The sequence below is a fragment of the Lutra lutra genome, chromosome 4, assembly GCF_902655055.1.
Source record: "Lutra lutra chromosome 4, mLutLut1.2, whole genome shotgun sequence".
NCBI lineage: Eukaryota > Metazoa > Chordata > Mammalia > Carnivora > Mustelidae > Lutra > Lutra lutra.
In genome coordinates this window covers 144,685,140-144,699,458 of record NC_062281.1, presented here as the reverse complement: position 1 = coordinate 144,699,458, position 14,319 = coordinate 144,685,140, and the positions used below count along the sequence as shown (strand labels likewise).

The following is a 14,319-nucleotide window of genomic DNA, read 5'->3' as shown; positions in this document are numbered from 1 at the left end:
ACAGGGGGATTTGTCCCAGACCTCCCGTTTACAATCGCAGGCGTTCTGTGAATAATCTGATACGGAATGAGTACAGAATAGACTCCTTTGTTTGCCAGACAGGTGAGAGCTCTACTTTCTCTTGTTGCTGAAAATCTGGGCCAGAAAAATGACTAGCGTTACATGAGTACTAAATTAACCTCATTCCTTTGTAATCGTTACCCTCATAATGATTTCACTGAAAATCCAAGAATAACAAGAGGGAATCCCTCAACCCCCAGCCCCGCACACACTAAGGTACTGAGAAATTGGGAAGTGCTTTTATAATGTGAATAATCCAACAACTCTGTGGCAGTTTTCAATTTTCTGAAGTTCTGTCATGAACACTATCTCTCACAAAAACCAAGTAAGATTGGTAGAGCAATTATTTCCCCTTAGGTAAATGAGGAGATGGAGGTCAGAGAGGTTGTTTCCTGATTAAGGTTATTTAGAATTCCTAGCCCAAAGTTTTTATCTCTGAATCCTTTTCTACTCTAAAGGTAAGGGCTAAAACATCAAGTGACTGAGTTGTAGTAGGTACTAGAGGAGATAACTTCCTTTGTTCTTTCATTTACGGTTTACAACAACCCTATGAAATAGGTATTACACTTCTCATTTTACAGATGGGTTTGCTCAGAGAGGCTTAGTGCCTACTGAAGGTTGCACAGATGATGACAAGGGTAGTCTTCAGAAGTTTCTGACTCTAAGATGCATAGTTCCTTTAATCTGTTCTATCATCTCTCAAGAGTCCACATAGACAGAGAGATAGATCTCCGATACACAGACTATCTATTCTGTATCTATTATATTCCTGGTATAGAAGATCAATCAATCTGTTAGGCACTGTGGTAAGCACTTTTCCATGTGATCGCTTTCTCTCTGTCCATCTGCCCATAGACATGCAGACAGTCATTACAAAAGGACCCAAGAATAGTTCCTAGGATGAGAACTACCAGAATGGCCTCCAGAGATGCCTGGGTTATGTGTCACTTGCCACTGTATAAAGTGCTTGTAGGGAGTGCAAAAGCGACATGTGTGGCAAAGCTTCCTACCCTGCCACTCAGACCTCCCTCATCCTCCCTACCTTTGTGAAACCAGGGGAGGAGTCCCAGCTTTTGAATTACTAGCTGCATATCCTGGGGCAGGTTACATAACCACTCTGTCCCCTTGGCTTCCTCACCTGTAAAAATGGGCATAAGGATGGCGCCTGCCTCATATGGAGTTGGTTGTGAGGATAAAATTAATGAGTTAATGAAAAATACTTCCAACAGTACCTGGCCCATATTAATAATAATAGCTAACATCATTTTGTTCTAGAAGACACTCAGTAAATATTAAACCTGTTATTTTTATTATATTCAATAAGCAGATTTTACTCCTCTGAGTATTAACCGTCTCTGAGGATTAAGCCACGGCACAGCCCCAACACACAGGTCTTGGCTCGCCCTCCTACTTTGTGTGTCGAGTCTGCTTGTAGGGAGAAGGCGGTGTGATTTAGTTACTACTATATTTCACTGAATGACAGGTTCCCAAAGCAGGTGTGTATAAGCAAAAACTCTGTATGGTATATTCTCATTTTTTTAAATAATTTTTTTATTTTTTTTAATAAACATATAATGTATTATTAGCCCCAGGGGTACAGGTCTGTGAATCACCAGGTTTACACACTTCACAGTACTCACCATAGCACATACCCTCCCCAATGTCTATAACCCCACCACCCTCTTCCTACCCACCTCCCCCCGGCAACCCTCAGTTTGTTTTGTGAGATTAAGAGTCTCTTATGGTTTGTCTCCTTCCCGATCCCATCTTGTTTCATTTATTCTTTTCCTACCCCCCAAACCCCCCACATTACATCTCCACTTCCTCATATCAGGGAGATCGTATGAAAGTTGTCTTTCTCCAATTGACTCATTTTGCTAAGCATAATACCCTCTAGTTCCATCCATGTCATCACAAATGGCAAGATTTCATTTCTTTTGATGGCTGCATAGTATTCTATTTTGTGTGTGTGTGTAATATTTTCTTTATCCATTCATCTGTTGATGAACATCTAGGTTCTTTCCATAGTTTGGCTTTTGTGGACATTGTTGCTGTAAACATTCAGGTGCACGTGCCCCTTTGGATCACTACGTTTGTATCTTTAAGGTAAATACCCAGTAGTGCAATTGCTGGGTCATAGGGTAGCTCTATTTTCAACTTTTTGAGGAACCTCCATGCTCTTTTCCAGAGTGGTTGCACCAGCTTGCATTCCCACCAACAGTGTAGGAGGGTTCCCCTTTCTCCGTATCCTCACCAGCATCTGTCATTTTCTGACTTGTTAATTTTAGCCATTCTGACTGGTGTGAGGTGGTGTCTCATTGTGGTTTCGATTTGTATTTCCCTGATGCCGAGTGATGTGGAGCACTTTTTCATGTGTCTGTTGGCCATCTGGATGTCTTCTTTGCAGAAATGTCCGTTATGTCTTCTGCCCATTTCTTGATTGGATTATTTGTTCTTTGGGTGTTGAGTTTGCTAAGCTCTTTATAAATTTTGGATAATAGCCCTTTATCTGATATGTCATTTGAAAATATCTTCTCCCATTCTGTCAGTTGTCTTTTGGTTTTGTTAACTGTTTCCTTTGCTGTGCAAAAGCTTTTGATCTTGATGAAGTCCCAATAGTTCATTTTTGCCCTTGCTTCCCTTGCCTTTGGCAACGTTCCTAGGGAAGACATTGCTGCGGCTGAGGTTGAAGACATTGCTGCCTGTGTTCTCCTCAAGAATTTTGATGGATTCCTTTCTCACATTGAGATCCTTCATCCATTTTGAGTCTATTTTCACATGTGGTGTAAGGAAATGGTCCAATTTCATTTTTCTGCATATGACTGTCCCATTTTCCCAACTCCCATTTGTTGAAGAGGCTGTCTTTTTTCCATTGGACATTCTTTCCTGCTTTGTCAAAGATTAGTTGTCCATAGAGTTGAGGGTCTATTTCTGGGTTCTCTATTCTGTTCCATTGATCTATGTATCTGTTTTTGTGCCAGTACCATGCTGTCTTAATGATAACAGCTTTGTAATAGACTTGAAGTCTGGAATTGTGATGCCACCAACTTTGGCTTTCTTTTTCAATATTCCTTTGGCTATTTGAGGTCTTTTCTGGTTTATATAAATTTTAGGATTATTTGTTCCATTTCTTTGAAAAAAATGGATGGTATTTTGATAAGGATTGCATTAAATGTGGAGATTGCTTTAGGTAGCATAGACATTTTCACAATATTTGTTCTTCCGATCCATGAGCATGGAACATGTTTCCATTTCTTTGTGTCTTCCTCAATTTCTTTCAAGAGTACTTTATAGTTTTCTGAGTACAGATTCTTTGCCTCTTTGGTTAGGTTTATTCCTAGGTATCTTATGGTTTGGGGTGCAATTATAAATGGGATTGACTCCTTAATTTCTCTTTCTTCTCTCTTGTTGTTGGTGTAAAGAAATGCAACTGATTTCTGTGCATTGATTTTATATCCTGACACTTTACCGAATTTCTGTACAAGTTCTAGCAGATTTGGGGTGGAGTCTTTTGGGTTTTCCACATATAGTATCATATCATCTGCGAAGAGTGATAGTTTGACTTCTTCTTTGCCGATTTGGATGCCTTTAATTTCTTTTTGTTGTCTGATTGCTGAGGCTAGGACTTCTAGTACTATGTTGAACAGCAGTGGTGATAATGGACATCCCTGCCGTGTTCCTGACCTTAGTGGAAAAGCTCTCCGTTTTTCTCCTGGTATATTCTCATTTATATGCACTAAGGAAGCTCACTGTTTAGAGGGACTTTCTGGGTCTCTTGACTACTCTACTCCTACCTCCTTTGTTGCATTTTCAACAACATACTGTAATTATCTTTTCTCTGTTTTTTTCCCCAACCATGAGCTGCTGGAAGGCAAAGGACATACCGTATTTAATTTTACATTCCCAGTATCTAGAATAGTGCTTAGCAGCAGTAGCTTTTATTGACTTACTGAACATGTGAGAGGATGAGTGAATGGATACATGGTTAATTCTAGGTTGCGTAAATAATCATCTCCAAATTTGGGGTCAGTCTGAATTTTCACCCTTTGGAGTTTCTTAAAGCAAGATAGTTGATGAGGTTATTGGGGATCAGGGCATTTATTATGTAACCCCTCTTAATTTTGGCCCATCATTCTTGTGTTTGTTTGGTAAGTCAAAGAGTTTATTATTGTATGCCCAAAGTATCTGAAGGTCAGACTCAACTCAATTTTTTAAAAGTATGCCTCGTGTCCTATACATATTGTATTCTCTCCCAAGCAATGGTAGAGTAGATGTAAAAGATTTCAAAAATATACTTCAGAGTGTTAGCACTCATAATTACTGGGCTCATATGAAATCATTTAAGAAGGGTTCTGGGGTTTCAAAAAGTGTCAATTTCTTCAGTGATGCTGTGCTGGAGGGAACAGTAGACACCATCAAAGTAGATACTTCCTTTATGCAGATGAGAAGAAGTGAGGCCCCGAGAGGTGAAGGATTTGTTCAAGGTCACCCAGTTCATCAGGAAGTCAGTTCCCCCATATTCTAAGGTCAGTCCCCCCATATTCTAAGTCAGGTCCCCCATATTCTAAAGCCAATGGCTTTATGGACCCTGGGACTAGGATTCCTGGGTCACATTGATTCTGGAAGATGCAGGACTGGCCCTGTAAATCCAAAGCTGCTAAGACAAGGGCATGATTTCTAGAAGAGCTCGTTGTGGTGGTTGATCTGGGCTAGCAGCCAAAGGAAGAAGATCCCTGTGGTCCACATGCATGCTCTTGGGTGTATACAGTCCATTCACATGACGTTTAACTTTGAAGGTGTCAGAGAAATGCAGGTCTGCTGCTGAAGAGAGGCAACATCAGAGGGGGACCCACACACATGCGAAGGTTTCACAGTGTTCCTCTGCAGTTTTTAAACACTTGAACTTTAAACTTTCAAACTTCAATAAATTATGTTGAAGGTTTGATAGAAACAAATTGTAATAAGTAACGGTTCCTTTTTTCTCCAGTGAGTTTGTACGCACAGAAGAGGAGGTCATTTGCAACTATGCGATGTAATGTTACACATGTTATTCGAACTAGTGTGACTTTTGCTCTTTTTTATTTCTGTACCCAGATTCAAAGGATTCCAAGGAGAAGAATAAAATGGAAATCTTGTACATACTGGTGCCAAGTGTTGCCATTCCTCTGGCCATTGCTCTGCTCTTCTTCTTCATTTGTGTATGCCGTAATAACCAGAAGACCTCATCCCCGCCTGTCCAGAGGCAACCGAAGCACGTCAGAGGTCAAAACGTGGAGATGTCAATGCTGAATGCATATAAACCCAAGGTAAAATTAGTAGAACGGAGCTGTACAGATTCTGTAAGCTTCGGGTTAAAGCAGAACTTAGCACCCTCCCCAGCTTCAAAATCAAATGATTTGGACTCAGAGTTTACATGCTCTAGAGTTCATTTTCAGCATAATTTTGTCTGTCTCTAACTTTACCCAAGGCAGCTGGAACATTCTTTCATCAGTGTGTCCACGTCCACGTTGGGCCAGCCCCATCGCTGCCTTAACATGGAGTCTGGACTAAAAGAATCTTTAAGACATCATCTCTCCTAAAGATTCCAAGTGTGAGCTATTTTCACAATTTCAAAGATGGAAAGACTGAACTCTTCCAGTCAAAATGAAAGAGATGAACAGAGAAAAAAAAAAGAAAACAAACATAGTTGACTCAGTTCACTGTCCAAAAACTCCTTTTTATTTGCACAACAGCACGCATAGATGGTACACTGAAGAACGGTAAGTTTTATGTGATGTGCTTTTTTGCTACAACAACAAAACCTAAGTCCTAACCTAGGAGCTCAGTTAGGTTTAATGCCTAACCAAAATCCATTTCTCTTTGATTTAAGCATATTTAAAGAGAAGTGTTGTCCTTCCTATACTCTTTGAATGCTGTTTTATGATCGCCCACCTTAGCCTTCTCATCTCTGTGCTAAATTAGCCCACTTCCTTTTCGTTTTTCCTCCTCATCTTTCAACACGTGGGTTGCTCCAGGTCTTGGCAATGAACCCAGGGTCACTGGTCCTTACCTTAAATGGAGCACACACACCACATCTTGAAGCTGAAATACAACAGAGGCTTTCTCTCCAGAAAGCCAGAACCTCAATCCTTAGGCCTCTCGGCAAAGAGATTTCATTTAAATAATTTAGAAGACATCCCAAAAGCCTGTCTTTTCTTCTTATTCCAACTCCATAGGCCATTCATTCACTCATTCTACAAATATTTATCTTCTCTGTGGGCTAGTGACTGTATTATTCATTTGACCTTCATAAAGAAGTTGCATCTCTTTAATAAAATCTTAGAGAAAAATATCTTCACACTGAAATTAACTAATCCTTCAAAATAATTAGTAGAGTTGCCTATTGGGACTGACTCATAGTCCTCATTTGATTTTAGTCTGCTTTGCAGTTAGATTTTTGTTTGTTTGTTTCATTTAAAAAGTCTTATATATTTTTTTTTTCTGTTGTAGTCATATTTGTTGGTAAGATTTTCGGATTTCTTAAATGTTAAAAATTCATTTTTTAATTATTCTGTCTCAAGTGAAACCACAGTTCTCTTCAGTGTGAATTTTTACCATTTAAAACAAACAAACAAACAAACAAATCCAGAGATCCTAAAGACTACAAGGTTCACTCAGTAGGCTGGAGGGATAGATAGAGGTGGAGGTTCCTTTTTTGTGACATCCTAGCTGCCTGCTAGCCAGAGTACATCCATTACAGCATGTTAGAGAACATCACATTTAATCCTCACAAGGGACTTGAAGAAAAGAGAAGGGTTAATACTGCACATTCAGGAGCTCACACCCAGTTGACCTTTTACACTTCCCAGGCTTGAAAGTTCTGGTGTGATGGTGTTTTCCTATGAGAAACTGTCATTTCTGTTATTAAACATTGAGAAACTTTAGAAACGCCAGAACTGTGGACAGGAGAGAGACCCAGGTCAGCCAGCTTACAGCGGTCATCTTGCTGTGGCCACCGTCCCAGAGAGCGGACTCCTCTGGGCTGCGGCAGGAACCATGGGAAGAGTTCTTTCATTTGGGAAAACTGTCAGTTGCATAGGTCAGTCTCCATGTGCAACTCAGTTCCATTATTAGCAGAGGTTTGCTCTGCAAAGCATGGTGTCCAAGTAGCATGACATTTTGGAGTTATGCAATCTTTCAAAGGAAGATCTCATAGACGTTTGTGGCATAAACAGAGAAAGCTAAAGTGTGTTGAGGGAGATACAAATTGTCAAGAACTGTACTAGGAGCTTTAATATCCATTGTCTCATTTAATCCTCGCAGCTGTTCTAGAATACAGATGTAATTATGGCTCCCATAAAACCAGAGTAACCGAGACTCCTACAGATTAAGTAATCGTCCAAAATCAAAGAGCTAGAGAGTGGAAGAGGTGTGAACATAGGATTTTTTTGTGACTAAAGAAAGTCCTTGCACTTGCCTGACCCCGTGAAAACTTTTTCACAGGACAAGTCATGCTGGGAAGGGAGAGTGGGAAGGGGGCAGGCAATACTGAATATGATTCCATTTGGTCAGTTTGGGCTGAACGCTGACCATAGGCATCCCCCTGCCTTATGATAAATCCTTAAGAGGCTTGTGTAACCGTCACACGTCTAAATGGTATAGCTCCAGTTCTGCCAAAGGCATGTAAAATTTGGCCAGAGCAGTAATAGTCCTCTACCATACATGGTTGTAGAGAAAAATGTAAAATATACTGGGACAGGGGCACCTGGGTGGCTGACTCAGTCGTTAAGTGTCTGCCTTTGGCTCAGGTCATCATCTCAGGATCCTGGGATCGAGCCCCGCATTGGGCTCCCTGCTTCATGGGGAACCGGATTCTCCTTCTCCCTCTGTCTGCTGCTCTGCCTACTGGTGCTCTCTTGTCTGTCAAATAAATCTTTAAAAAATTTTTTTAAATAATAAAATATACTGGGACAAATTTTCCCAAAGACTTAGTGAAGTAAACATTGTTTTCATCATTTCTGAGATTTCCCTTGCAAAATCTCCCAGTGCCAAGATTTCTCCACCACAGGGCTTAGAATTTAGCCTTAAACAGCTCTCAAGTAATTCCGAACCACACTGTTAAGTAGGAACGGCTCGAGTATCTTTGACGGGGTTGAGGAGGGCAAAAGAAACAACAAAAACAAATGCTCACTCTTTTTCTCTTACTCTCTTAAGAGATTTGGCTCCAATCAAATTTGAGTTATTCTCTTGTTTGTTTTGGTTCTTACTGAGTGCCTTTCCTGGAAAAAGCACAAAGGACTTCGTAGACCTTAAAGAAAATTCCTAACTGTAAACAGCCAATCTCTAAAAGTGCTTTGAAAGGTCACTGACACATAAATATTACGTGTACCTATAAAAGCTAAGGAAGGAACACACATAAGAGAGAGGGGGAAAAAAAAAGTCCTGAAAACAAACACCCTACCAGCATAAAATCAGAAGGATATTTGGAGGGCCGGGATGTTTAAGAATAAAGTATGGAGGGGCGCCTGGCTGGCTCAGTGGGTTAAGCCTCTGCCTTCAGCTCAGGTCATAGTCTCAGGGTCCTGGGATCGAGCCCCACATCGGGCTCTCTGCTCAGCAGGGAGCCTGCTTCCCTTCCTCTCTCTCTGCCTGTCTCTCTGCCTACTTGTGATCTCTCTCTCTCTGTCAAATAAATAAATAAAATATTAAAAAAAAAAAAAAAGAATAAAGTATGGAAACTGGTATGCCTGAGCCTTACTCTTATTTTTCCCTGGTCAATTCAAAAGTTAGAGGCTCCAGAATTTTTATTGATCCAAATGAACATGCCCTTGAGGGTGTAAACTCTTTCTATCTCTTTCCACTTGCTGAGCTGCTAAAATCCGCCCCCCACCCCAGTGTTTGGATTAGGAAGAGGCTCCTCAGGGAGATTAGAAGCCTTTCAGAGGGTACAAGAGCAGTCAGACTATTTGAGAGACCCAGCCTGGGTCCCAGGAGAGGTGGGTGAGGCGGCTGAAAGTTAGACCTCCATGGGATTTGAGTTTCCTGCTGATTTGTGGGGAAAGGAAGTCCGTGGACCAGAGAGACACTTCAGTGTGGAGCCATGAACAGTCAGGAAATGGAGATGTTCCTCCTGCTCCTACCCCTACCCACCATGGCCCTGAGAAGTCACTCGGCCTCTCTGAGTCTCTCATTTCTCAGTTGTTCAGAGAATGATGTAGACCCTGTTCGTGTAAGGTACTGTTCATTTGTTTTCCTTTTATTTTGTTCAGCAGGAGATTTCAAGCCATTCGGTGGGATAAGATAACCTTCTCTTTCCCCTCTTTAAAATCCCCTGATGAGTATTCTAGCGATGTGTGAACTAAGTAGGACTATTCTGTATTGCATTACAAATTTTATGATCTGAGTGGGTGTTTTAATTTTAAGAGTACTGTGGAAAATGAACCTTCTCCAAGAAGCCTGGGAAACCCTAACTTCCCTTCTCCTGGATTCTTTTCCTTAGCCCCTCCCTCTCCACTCCCCAATGGTCATGTGTCTGAAAAACTGGGCAGTGTCTGCGGGGAGAGAAGGCTGTGGAGCACTCTCCTAGGGAGTGAGAAAAGTGCCAGAGCCTCCCACTTGAGCACAGCAGAGGGGGTGGGGGCTTCTGTCCTTCCCTGTGTGACTCACCTACATGGGACGCAGGCATGCTGAGAAGTTACGAGTTGGAGGAGTTTGAGGATGGGGGACAAAGAACAGTGGGCTGGAGGTTGGGGAGGGCCACAGCCAAAGCCCACATAGGCTTGTAGGTCGGACTCGGCACCTCCGGGCTGGTATAAGGAACATGTGGCAGAAAGCAGGATTTGCCTCGTGTTCTGAAGCTGGTGACTCTATTTTATTTCTCAGTGTACCCTCACCTCTTGCCAGCTTCTCTGTTTCTTCACTTCCAGGCAGTTCCTCTCCCTTTATCCTTTCCACACAAAGTAGTTGCTGAATGTACTGACACTTGATTATCTTCTCTGGGCCTGTCGCCTTCGCCAGTAACATGCTTCCATCTAAAAAGCTCTGCTGTGGTCCGGCTGCCCCTTTTGAGCCCCTGGCCTTATCCAGTGTCACCACACTTGGTGCTAAAATGTTCTTGATAGCTTTTCTACTCAGTCCTTAAAGCCTTTGACCCCCCCAGACTTCTGAGCTCATCATTCTATTGACAGGGCCCTCTAGGGGATCCCCAGTGATGTAATTCAATCTAATGGCCTTTTCCAAGTCTTTATCCTCCTTAATTTCCCCGGAGCCTTGGATATTCTGAACCACCATCTTAAAATACTTTTTCTCTTGGCTTTCCTCCTATCACCTCTGTTTCCTTCACTAGTTCCTTCCATTCCTCTTTTCCTCTCTCCCACCTCCCCCTCTTCTCTCTCTCTCATGCCACTAGCATTGCTTTTGCTCCCACTTGATATACATTCCCCAGTCTGGAAGGACCAATCTCAAGTTAGAAAATTCTTCCTCCCTGCTCCTAAGAATCCATACTCTCTGGGCCTAACTACCTTTCCAGCCACATTTTCTTGGTCGATTTCTGGGAGGTAGTTTGATGCACTCCAAAGGGCAAGTACTGTAAGGAGAGAGAGAGATGATTAACAGATCTCAGCTCCATTGATTACCAGCCATGAGGTCTTAAGCAAATTCTCTGAACATTTGTTTTCTCCCCTATAAAACAAGGATACAAATAGTACTTAGAGATTTTTTTTTCTTATTTGGAGGTTTTCAGGACAGGGGGATGTGCATGGAGTGCCAAGGGAAGGAAGAAGGGGATACCTCCCCAGGCAGCCAGATCAGCTGAATCAACCCTGGCGGTCAATGGGGTGACAGAAGTCACAGCCAGATCACCCCCACATCCGATCTTTTTGGCACCTTGAGATAGCATATTTGGTACTTCACAGGTACTCGATAGCTAGAAGTTACTATTATTTTTGATACAGTGCTGATATGAACAACCACAAATATTTTAATCAACTCCCAAGTGCCATGCACAGGAAAATGTGGGCTGTGAAGAAGCTCTAGGATCCTGGAGGCCACATTACCTTGGGTAAGGACAGAAGCAAGGGAAGCACTACAGCAAAGATAATATAGGTAGCTCTTTGGACATCTCTGGTATTATATTCCTACTCGGTTTGCATAAATGCCCCTGCCCACACCCTGTTGACACCCTGGGTAAAATCCTTCAGGGTGGAGAGGGTCTGAGAGTTCGGGCTGGGAGGCTGTCCAGTACAGAGCCTCAGCTCCAGTCTGTGTCTGTAGAAACTGGACTTCTGGGGAGAATGAGTATTAGAAGTGGCTATATTATAGGTAGTATTACAAACAAGCTAAAGTCTATCACATGCATTATCTCAATGGGATCTCTCTTACGACCTTCTGAAGGAGGAGCTAATTTGAGCCTGATTTGAGAGAGAGAAAACTTGAACCCAGGTCTGCCCAGTCCAGAACCCACGTGTGTCCCTATTGATTCCACACTGCACCCTGCTGCCTAACTTTGCGGCTGACTGAACCCCCGAGCTCAAGTTCTGAGCACTTTGTGGCCCAAGCTGACACTGGAAGTACTGGCCTCTGTTCTGCCCATTTCCAGGCAGGATCGAAACTCTCCCATGGACATTATCAAGTAACCACCACAGAATGAACCCTGGGCACCACCAAACATTCACACGAACCATCAGAAAGTTACGTGACAGAGAAAAGAACTGCTTTCGAAGAGAAATCACTTCCAGAGAAGTGCAGCTGAACTCTGGGCAAATGTGGCAGACTGTTGGTTGAAACTCCCTCCAGAATTTGATGGCATAAGCTGGAAGGCACTTAGTTTGGCTGTAGTCTTTGGAAAATGTCCACAACCTCCCAACATGAAAGTGCTCTGGCCTTTAAGTTTTTAAAACATAATCATTTCCGTTGAGGAGCGGAACCAATTGTTTCGAAATTTGAACACTGTTTACCTCAGAACCAGTAAAAGGCACAAGAATGGAAAATAGCCTTTGGAGTCAAGTAGATTCCTGTCAACAGCTAGGTCCAGATACTAAGAAATCTCTACTCTCCAGGGCTCTTATGCCCTCACACAGGCAAAGGCTGCTGTGTTCATTTGTCCCAGTCAATTAATGAGGACAACAGAGAATCAACCAGAGTAAGGTCTAGATCAGAGACCAGGAAGCAATTATACCTCGACATTCCACTTTTATGCCTGTGGGTTTTATGCTTTTAAAATTATGGAGCCCTTCGAGGATCAAAATGAAAATGCCGATTATTCCCAGAAAAATGCTCCAGCTTTTGAGTCAGATATATTGGATTTGCATCTTGGCATCACCTCTTAATCGGTGGGCTTCTTGACAAGCTACTTAATCTTTGAGTGTCTCAATCTCCTGATCCATGAAATGGGAATATCATAATATGATTCTCATGGGATTAGGATGGGGGTTAAATGAGTAGATGCAATCAGCGCTGAGAGAACAAAGGGCTTGTGGAGTAGTCACTAGCAAGACAGGCTCTGCATTCTGCCATAATGACCTACCAGCTACAGGATCACTTAACCACTCTGTTTCTCAGAGTTTCCATCTGTAAAATGGGGCTTATAGTCATAGTGACCAATTTCCCGGGGTTACTGAAAGGATGAAAGGGGTTACTATGTATCAAGTACTTATAACTTACCGTATCCAAAACAAATCATTGGCATTGTTACAGTCTCAGTGTCTGGCACAGGGAAAGGATGCAGTATATGGTAACTATTATTAAATGAGGAGCACAGACATTTAGGGTAGGAGCTGTGTCCCCACTCCTCATGTTTCTTGCGTGGGTCCTCACATACTCTTCCATATGTAGGCTCTTTGGTATATAGTATATACCGTATCCGTTGACTGACTGCTACAACTGGATTTTTAAAAAGATCCCACACCGTTGGCTACCCACGAAAATAGAATAAACTGATGACATAGCCCAATGTATAGAGTGATTTAATTTCAAAACCTTGACTCTCACTAAGACATCAGCAGCCTAGAAACACAGTAAATACCAGCCAATGCTTCTTACATTTACGTTAGCTGGTATTTCTGAAGCATCTTCTGCAGCCACGTGTTATTTTCTCTGGCTCCTATAGGTCAAAATTGCTCAACCAGGGCCTTCAGGTGCATTGTAGTGATTCATCATTCAAGGAGCAGAGATCTGGACCACTCGTAATTGTCTGATCCAGAAAGCCATATTCATTCATTCCAGGGATTCTCACAGTAAAGCCTCCAGGTCAGGAATACCCCCATCACCTTGACTTGTCAGAACTGCAGAATCTCAGACCTACAGAATCCGAAACTCTGGGATTGGGTCCCAGCAATCTGTGTTTTAATAAGCCTTCGGGATGGGGGTGGGCGTGAGGGGGAGGGCACCAGGGCCTGCTCTGAATTAGCCTGTGCTAGTTACCTGAGAATCAGAGTGCAAGCAAGTCCCCAAGGAATACAAATCTCAGGGAGAACTGTGTTTCCAAGAGAAAAATAACCTGGTGATGTCCTATTACCCCAGATCCCGCTCTGATTCTAGTGAGGCTGATTCTAATTCTCTGATTCTAATGTTTTTCTCCTGAAGACACCTGAGTCCAGCTAGAATTGGCAAGTGTATAGCAAATGAGATTTGGAAAAAGGCAGCAGTCTAGGACCGTTAAGGCCTGGGAAAGGAACAGGGGAGGGACTATGGGGGATGTTTTAAGTCAGTCGTGTGAATAGAACTTTAGCTCTTCTTCAGCACCTGCTGTTGGAGCCACCTTCCTGTCTGGGGGAACCATCCTGGGCTCTGTTCCCCTCCACCTCTGTCACTCAACTTTTTTGTGGTGCCCAGCTTTAAGTGGGGCTCAAAAGTAGGCATTCATACCCTGCTCAGGTTAGAAGCAAAAAGTCACAAATCCATGGATCCATGCTGCACACAAATGCGAGCCATCACAATATCTTTACCTCCTCTCCTACAGCAGTCCCTTCTGTCAAGTGAGCAGGAAAGGGCAGGTTAGCTGTGAGCTATGTCACCCAGAGGAATCATTTCAAATAGATTTTCACCTAAGGTGTAACTTCCCAAAGGTGGAAGGAGATAAAGTCATTGAGTCTGTCCTCATCCAACTGCCCCCTACCTCATGACAATTAAAAAAAAAAAAACAAAAACAAAACAAAAAAAAACTCTACTCATGGTCCCTTGCTTTCATATCTAAAGGTAATAGATCTAAAAGGATCCCATGTCCCCATGTAGTAATGTCTCTCAGGTGAAGGAAGCCACCAGCATCAGCCTGGCCTCCATCAG

The 14,319-nt window shown here is 42.6% G+C and overlaps 1 protein-coding gene across 3 annotated transcripts in view; it reads left to right on the top strand.

Moving 5' to 3' along the window:
- The window catches only part of ROR1 (receptor tyrosine kinase like orphan receptor 1), a 409,877-nt gene that overhangs the window by 386,102 nt on the left and 9,456 nt on the right, over positions 1–14,319 (top strand). For all 3 annotated transcript variants that reach the window (XM_047727874.1, XM_047727875.1, XM_047727876.1), the window contains one exon: positions 5,155–5,366. In XM_047727874.1, coding sequence (XP_047583830.1) covers positions 5,155–5,366 — 212 coding nt within the window. The remainder of the gene's footprint in view (positions 1–5,154; positions 5,367–14,319) is intronic.